This window comes from Mya arenaria, chromosome 3 (assembly GCF_026914265.1).
Source record: "Mya arenaria isolate MELC-2E11 chromosome 3, ASM2691426v1".
NCBI lineage: Eukaryota > Metazoa > Mollusca > Bivalvia > Myida > Myidae > Mya > Mya arenaria.
This window is the reverse complement of record NC_069124.1, coordinates 71,651,887-71,660,835: the sequence shown is the minus strand read 5'-3', so window position 1 is coordinate 71,660,835 and position 8,949 is coordinate 71,651,887. Positions and strand designations below refer to the sequence as shown.

The window sequence follows — 8,949 nt, the reverse complement described above, 5'->3', positions numbered from 1 at the left end:
CCTATTATCAGTTTGAAATGACGTTGAAAGTATGTACGTGAAGTTAGCGGCCTAGCGTCCTAGCGGCCTAGTGGCGTGAAGTTAGCGGCCTAGTGGCCTGGCGGTCTAAAATGCTATCCTATTTCAAAGCATGTATACATGCATTTTCTTAAAAAACAAAGAAATATTGACTGATTTTTTAAGCACACACTATCACTCTGAGGCGATTATCAACATCAACATCAAGCAGTCTGCTTTTCAAAGCATGTGAACATGCCACTCCTTCTATTTTTTATATATATATATACATTCTATTTTTATGCCCAAATTATCACTCTTAAGCAATTATAAACATTTTTTTCTTCAAAAAAGTCGATCAAGCACCTCAGCGGCCTAGCGGCGTGAAGTTAGCGGACTGGCGGCCCAGCGGCTTAAAATGATTTCCTATTTCAAAATATGTATACATGCGTTATCTTCCAAAACAATGGTTAATCTATGGTTTAACGAATTTGCTAAATACAAAAAAATGAAAATGCTAATATTCGCTATAATGGATTTTTTAGGCAGCTTGGTCAAGTTTTGGGCGATATGCAGACATTCGCTAAAGGATGGTGATTTGTGAATAGAAATCATAAATTTGTCATTTTTTTTAAGAAGAAAAGGCATGTATAAATGGTTTATAATAGAAACCAATCTTAGGCCGCTAGGCCGCCAGGCCACTAACTTCACGCCGCTGGGTCGCTAGGCCGCTGAACTGCTTGATCGACTATTTTGGAAAAAAAAAGAAGATAGTTGCTTAAGAGTGATAATTTGGGCATAAAAACAGTAAATATATCATTGTTTTAGAAGAACAGGCATGTTTAATGCTTTGAAATAGCTGACTGCTTTATCGACGTTTTTTAAAAAAAATGATGATAATAGCTTCAATGTGTTAATTTGTGCATAAAAACAGTTAAAATGTCATTGTTTTAGGAGAAAATGCATGTATACATGCTTTGAAATAGGATTCAATTTTAGGCCGCTAGGCCGCCAACTTCACGCCGATAGGCCGCCAGGCCGCTAGGCCGCTAACTTAAAGCCGCTAGGCCGCTAACTTCACGCCGCTAGGCCGCTAGGCCGCTTACTTCACGAATATGTTGAAAGTGCGCATCCAAGTGTCAAGGGAACATGCTCGTCAGTCTGACAATAAGGCGAGAATGTATGTTACGTCTTACGACGATTCAGTTTTCTGATTGTCCCATATGACGGTGTTGTGCTTTGTCGTAACATTTATTCCAGCCTTTAGTCGGGTTAAACGTCATTTCAAACGTTTCCGCAGAAAGATCAATTGGTTTGGTTCACATATAAACCGATCTTACTGAATCTTTGTCAGAATTTACGTCTCTAAAAGTCTAGTTCAAAGCTTAGTTAAGTGGACACAAAAAACTAAGACCGATCTTGATGAAACTTTATCAACCACTATTGTACTAGTATGTGTTTTAATTGCTTTTTCTGCGGCGAAAGTGTGCCTTTTTGCCACATAAAAAAATCCTTTTATGCGTTGAAAATCACCGCATAAACGAAAAAAACACGTTTATGCGGCGTTACATGGCATGGTGAAAATGCGACGATGCGAAAATACGCCAGATGGCCGCATTAATATTTCTCATTTTCACCACGGGACTTGGCTCATTTTCGTGGAAAAAACTAGTATACACAAAGGAATTTGCGACCAAAACTAGAACAGCTTGGAATAAAAGAGATTTTCCTTCCCTATTTCGGTGTTAAAATGTTTGACATATTTTATGGGTGGTAAGTTGGGATTTTTAATCCAAAAATATACTTTAAAATGATTTTGTTTTTACTTATATATAATGAATATGTTAGGTAGTCATCAAATACAGGTACGTTGAACAGACCGGAAGTTAGGCCCACATTATGTGTCCATTTTAAAATATAACAGTACACAACCATGTTATTACAAATCTGTAATAGCTGCCGTCCATTACAGCCCCGATGATTTGCAGAAGGGTTGCCGATAAATTTTGCTAGTTTGGGAACCTTTCGGTGTCATTAATCAATAAATGGGCGAAGCTTTGCCATCGGACCCGTTCGGCATGTTTTCGGAGTGCTACGGAGTGGCATACGAAAGGTTGCGGTTTAAACGCCGAAACCTATCCGAAGTAGCAGAATGCGACGCGGAAGAATGCCGACAGTTCCGGAATTGGCCCCCAAATGTTTCCCGATCGTGCGGAAAGGTTGCGGTAACATTGCAGAACATGATGAAGAGTTGCCTAATCGTTGGCGATAGAATGCTGAAATGTTGCGGAGTTGGGAGTCGGTGTATATAAACCATGCCGAACTACTTTTTTGTTATCAGTTGCTAGTGGGACACCATGGATGTTAGAGGCATTCACCTTGCACTTCAGTCTCTTTTAAGTTCTGATTCGGCTTGCTCTTGTCATTGCTGCCTTTAACAGCCGAAGAAGAGTGGAATGTGCTGGGGGCTTCCCTTCGATACCTTTTCATAGTTTTTTTTTTCTTCTCAGCTTGGGCCGGCAGATAGGGGTTTATGCCTTCATCCGAACTTGAGAGTTAATAATAATAATAATAATAATAATATCTTTATTTTAAGAAGGTGACATATTAAGATCATGTACAAAACTACAGAATCTTATTTTCGATATGGCCCTCTGAAACAGAATGAAAATATGGCAAATAATCATAAGACAAACATGAAGACGATGCTAACAACGATGACGATGATGATGATGATTATAAGTATGCTGTTGATGCTGACGATAATGATGCATATGATGACATGATGATGATGTTGAATCAATATTAGACAGATACTCTCAGTTAAATATAATTATGAATAAAACATCACAATTTGTATAATCACAAGTTTCCTATGAGGTACTGTTTGACCTTTATTTTATACGTATTAAAGTTTTTTGATTCTCGTATTTCCAAAGGTATATTATTCCAAACAATTCTGCTGTAATATGTAAACGATGCTTTCATATAATTAGTACGAGGTCTAGTTTGTAAAACAATATCTTTGTGTGCCATTGATCTTAGCATATATACATTATTGTCTGAAACTGTTACTAATTCTGACATATATGATGGAGCCATGCTATTCAACGTCTTGTAAACTAATACTGCTGCGTGGTATTTACATCTATCCGAGAAGTTTAGCCATTTTAGTTCTTTAAATAGATTTGTTGATGAATCTCGTTTAGATTTACCAAGTATGATTTTTGCAATTCGTTTTTGTAAGTTATTTATTTTATTCACATATGAATTGGTTCCCTTGCCCCAGACCAAGCAGCCGTAATCAAAATTTGGCAGAATATATGCATTGTAAAACATTCGTTTTGTATCAGGTGTGAGGAAATATATTATATTTTTTAGAAGTGCAATTTTCTTATTCAGATTTTTACAAACATAATCGATTTGCACATGCCAATTTAGTGTATTATCTATATACAACCCTAATAACTTTTGCACAACAACATTAACTATTTGAACATCATTAATACAAAGTTCAAGATTCCCAGTGTTTTTTAATTTATTTGCAGACCCTATTAACATGCATTTAGTCTTGGAAGGATGCAATGACATATTATTTAGTTGACACCACTTATTAACATAATTTAAATGATGTTGTAATTTATTTTGAATATCCGTCAACTGATATCCAGATTCATAAAGTGTTGAGTCATCTGCATATAGATCTATATTTAATGCTGGATGCATAACTGCAATATCATTTATGTATAAAATAAAAAGCAAGGGTCCCAGTATGGAACCCTGGGGTACCCCAGATGTAACAGTGAGTTTTTGCGATTTAATTTTGCCAATCTTTACAATTTGGTTTCTATTTTCAAGATATGATTTAAACAAATTCAATGCTATTTCAGAAAAATGATACAGTTTCAATTTATAAAGAAGAATTTCATGATCAACTAAATCGAAAGCTTTTCTCAAATCCAAAAATATCGCACCAACTAGTTTACCACTGTCAACATCTTTAAGCCAAGTATCTATAAGTCTTATTAGAGCAGTGTTACATGAATGGTGTTTTCTAAATCCAGATTGTGTTTTGTGTATGACATCGGTTTTCTCAAAGTACAACTGTACCTGTGTCGCTATATGCCTTTCAAAGATTTTTGATATAGTTGGGAGTATTGAAATGGGGCGGTAATTATTGGGGTCCTCTTTGTTGCCCGACTTGAAAATTGGTATTACTCGTGCTTCTTTCAGTTTATCAGGGAAAACTCCATGCGCTATACTACTGTTGATAATTGATGCTATACAAGGTGTAATAGTATCACCACATTGCTTCAAAATTTTGGGGCCTACTCCATCTATGCCTGTGGCCTTTCCAACATTTAATTTATCAATAATAGTATGGACTTCATAAGGGGTAATATGTTTAATCTCAAACCTATTTGTACCTAGTTTTGTATCTAGAATATGTTTTAAGTTTCTAAAATTTGTATTCAAAAACTTTGTTTTATTTATAATGTTTGAAATGCTTACAAAATGACTGTTTAATTCGTTTACAATATTTGACGGATCTTCAACCGGAAATTCATTAAATGTCATTTTATGAGGTAATGCTGTCACAGTTGATTGATTCAAATGTGAAATATCTTTTAGATTTTTCCATAAATATGTCGGATTTTTATTGTCTTTTATTGCATTGTTGAAAAAATTCTTTTTACTTTTCTTTATCATAGAAGTTACTTTATTTCTAAGTATTTTATACTGGTCTATGTTGCCAGTTTTTCGGCATTTATCCCTGTGATTTATTATAGATATAATTTCCTCAGTAAACCAATCAGGCTGATTCTCGCGTTTCACACGTTTATCTTTGACTGGGGCATGTTTAGATAAAATGCCATTTAGAATTTCATAAAATCTTTTCAGTGCATCATTGGAATTTGACAATGAGTCTATTTCATCCAGTCCTGAAAACATCAATTCTGCCTGAAAAGCTTCTTTTTCAAATTTCTTAAAAGATCTATATTGTATAACTGTATGGCTATTAGGGGCCAATTTTGGTAATTTGTCTGTAATAGAATGTGTGAAACAAACGGGAAAGTGGTCACTTAGTGATAAGTGAGACACACACCATTCAGTTACATGATTACTCATATTCGTATATAAATGATCTATTATAGTAGAGTTATTTTTTGAAATTCTTGTTGGTGATTTGATTAATTGTTCCAAGCCATACTTCGTGGTAAGATCTGCCCATTTAGTGTTGTTATATTTGCCACTTTCCGGCGAATAATTGATATTAAAATCTCCAATTAAATGAAACCCAAAATTAGAACTATCAGCTATTTCTAACTGCTTATCATATAAGTCAATCCATTTTTGTTGGGAGTTCGGAGGTCGATAAATGAAATTGATTAAGAACGATTTGCAATATAGACCATTAATTTCAAGCCAAATCGATTCAATGTCATTTACCTCGAGATCTAGACGTCTACGGTACTGTATATTATTGTTCACGTAAACAAGAATACCCCCTCCCTTTTTATGTTCTCGGTCTTTCCTTTCAAACGTGTAATTCTTAACTTGCAGCATATTGTCATTGATATCTGCGTGTAAAAAAGTTTCACATAAACCTAATATATTTGGCGAATACGATTGACAAAGGTGGTATTTAATTTCCTCAAGTTTCGGAAGCAAATGACATACGTTTAAGTGTGCACACCGAACACCCTTCTTATCAAACATGAACACAGTGTCACCTTGAGAAGAGGCTGCTGGAGTATATGTGTTTCCATTTGTTTCCATATTTGTATTAATACACTGCGAATTATGACTACCGCCCAACACACTCGTGCAATTTAGTTGACAGCATTTTTGGCTTATTATGGTGCTTACGTTGTTATCGGTATCGGTAATAATTTTATCAGATTTAATATCGGTTCCTAGCGAGTTGACGTGACCGTATAACGCAACATTATTTTCGATACAATTTGTGCTAGATCTATTCTCATTTTGCTCTGTTAAGGGGCTGGCTGTCTAGTATATTTCACGCCAAATCTTTTTTAGGTAGCTTGCCCTTGTCTCGCACCATGACTATATTTTTTTAAGTGTTCAATTCACACATGCTGTCAATTCGAAAACTATCGGCAAACTGACAGCATCGCTTTTGCTGTCGCTCTTATATAGTTCGGGAAATACGGCTCCTGCTCGGCATCTCTTCTGCTGACAATCGGCGTCTTCAGCAACGATTCGGCATGATGATCGGCATAGCGTTACATGATCTGCATAGCTTCCGCGTGTATATGCGAAACAAAACTCTTCCACTCGTCGTCTTCGGTGAGCTTTCGGTTTCAATTCAGCTTCCTTCAGGGACCGCTCGGGATGGCTTAAATATTACAAAGCCTCGCAGAAGTTTTCCGAAGATGCCGATTTAATGGCAATGGGTTCCCGAACGTCGCGAATGGTTCCCGACGGTTTTCAGAAGATTCCAAAGCCGTCCCGAATTAAACCCTAAAAAACTTAGATGCAGGAGTTTTTCGATCCCGATTTGGCCCGAAGTGCCGAGAAGGTTTCCAGAAGTGTTAAGGAAGGACACGGAATGGTTCCAGAACATCGCGAAGAAATATCCCGATTCTAGTGGACGGCAGATATATCAGACATCTGAAATAATTCAAGCATGATTTCCCGTAGTATGCTTTCCTTGAAATTAATTCGCGTTATTAATACAATGACTTAATGAGGAAGTTCCTCATACCACATTAAACACAACACTGTACATTGTCATGGTTCACGAAATAATAGTTTGTATTCGACCAGACACGAATAACCGCTGGGCTTTGTTTCATGATTAAAATGTCAAGAAGTGATTTTTTCCTAATGTTGGCAAGTCTTGTAGGTTCAACAATTTCCATAAATAATTCCCTAAGTAATTTCATGGAACCTTATCGGCTTTTTAAGTGATCCAACGTTTAGACATCAATACCTCGCCGTCAGACGATTGTTTTTAAACTCAATACTTGTATAAGAATATCATATTAAAGGAATGCTGTCGTAGTTATACTTATATTTACGTTTCTAATAATTATTCATCACGATTTCATATTGATAAAATCTTCTGCAATCTGACTGAAGTGCATGATCTTACACAAGGCTCTACATACTGAGCAATTCTGGCTTCTGAATAAAGTAACATAGAAAGTTGAAGATGGTGCCGTAGCGGTAAACTGGGTACAAACGTAGCGTTAAACTGGGTGACAAACGTAGCGATAAACTGGATGACAAACGTAGCGATAAACTGGATGACAAAAGTAGCGATAAACTGGGTGACAAACGTAGCGATAAACCGGATGACAAACGTAGCGATAAACTGGGTGACACACGTAGCGATAAAGTGGATGACAAATGTAGCGGTGAACTGGACGACACACGTAGCGGTAAACTGGGTGACAAATGTAGCGTTAAACTGGGTGACAAACGTAGCGATAAACTGGATGACAAACGTAGCGATAAACTGGATGACAAATGTAGCAATAAATGGGGGGACAAACGTAGCGGGGAATTGGACGACACACGTAGCTGTGAACTTGGTGACAAATGTAACGTTAAACTGGGTGGCAAACGTAGCGTAAAACAGGGTGACAAACGTAGCGGTAAACTGGGTGACAAACGTAACGGTAAACAGGGTGACAAACGTAGCTGTGAACTGGATGTCAAACGTAGCGATAAACTGGATGACAAACGTAGCGGTGAACTGGGTGACAAACGTAGCGGTAAACTGGACGACAAACGTAGCGGTAAACTGGGTGACAAACGTAGCGATAAACTGGATGACAAACGTAGCGGTAAACTGGGTGACAAACGTAGCGATAAACTGGATGACAAACGTAGCGGTGAACTGGATGACACACGTAGCAGTGAACTGGATGACAAACGGTAAACTAGGTGACAAGTGCAGCGGTGAACTGGACGAAAAGTGAAGCAGTGGCATAGAAGCAATCGTAGCAGTGAAATAAAATACAAGTGTCGCATTGAGATGTGTGGCAAGTGTAGTGGTGAAATGAGTGGCAATTATAACGATGAACTGGATGACAACAGTTACGATAAACTGATGGAAATTTTTCTCAGCTGAGTTTGAGTATACAATCCAGTTACAAGTTTGTTATCCTCACAATGGCCTTACTAAAGCAACCTGTAATCATTTAGAATAAGACCTCAGTCGTTATAAAGAAAATGGTTTCGTTTCTATGTTCATAACAATACATTATTCACATAATCATAATAACGCAGAAATGAACGAGAGCACATTTTTATTTGCCTTCTATGTTTTTAGAAAGAAACCAAACATACAGCAAACACTGGGGACATTCATAAACCAAAATACTTCGTATGCTGAAAGTCACACGCAACTTTCGTTTTGCTGAAATTCTAAATTTAAATATCATATTATGGTGTTTTAACATGCATCATCATTGGTTTCACGGCAGATAATGGTTAGCATTTGAATTTGTTCTGTAGTGACATAAATCATTGGTACCATGGACAGACGGGCGAACGGACGGACGAAGATAGTTGATAGATAAATGTGGAAAACTTTTGAATGTAAATTTTACGACGCACAAGCTGACCCGGTAAAATGTAAAATGCACATACAACGTATTTATAATATCTGGTTTTTGTTTACCATATATCTTAATAAGAATCGAAAATTAACCAATTAATTAATCGGAATACATTAAATTTTCCGCATCAATCATATTTTGATTGTGTGCCAATATTTCATTATTTTTTCATTTCCGTGTTTTTAATTTAGTACTTTTCAGTATTGACGGTAAAAGTATTCTTATTCATTTAAATAATTTAGTGCAAAAACAGCTATCATCTCAATACATGTACACGAAACCTCCGTACAAACTCGTTAAAGCGTAACGGTCTCTAAACATTCAGTTTGGATACGGTCATGTAAAATAGCTTTAGAAA

The 8,949-nt window shown here is 36.6% G+C and overlaps 1 protein-coding gene across 1 annotated transcript; it reads left to right on the top strand.

Moving 5' to 3' along the window:
- Positions 1 to 1,112: 1,112 nt before the first annotated feature.
- On the top strand, positions 1,113 to 7,909 carry LOC128226250 (cylicin-2-like). Its single transcript, XM_052936134.1, has 2 exons — positions 1,113 to 1,177; positions 7,213 to 7,909. Exons 1-2 carry the CDS (start codon positions 1,113 to 1,115, stop codon positions 7,907 to 7,909), a joined length of 762 nt encoding a protein of 253 aa, XP_052792094.1.
- Positions 7,910 to 8,949: the final 1,040 nt, after the last annotated feature.

Bases quoted from the DNA above. Each gene is read 5' to 3' on its own strand.
- LOC128226250 (XM_052936134.1), top strand. From the start codon at position 1,113: ATGTTGAAAGTGCGCATCCAAGTGTCAAGGGAACATGCTCGTCAGTCT. The intron at 1,178-7,212 runs GTATGTTACGTC...GTACAAACGTAG, and splicing joins TCTGACAATAAGGCGAGAAT to CGTTAAACTGGGTGACAAAC.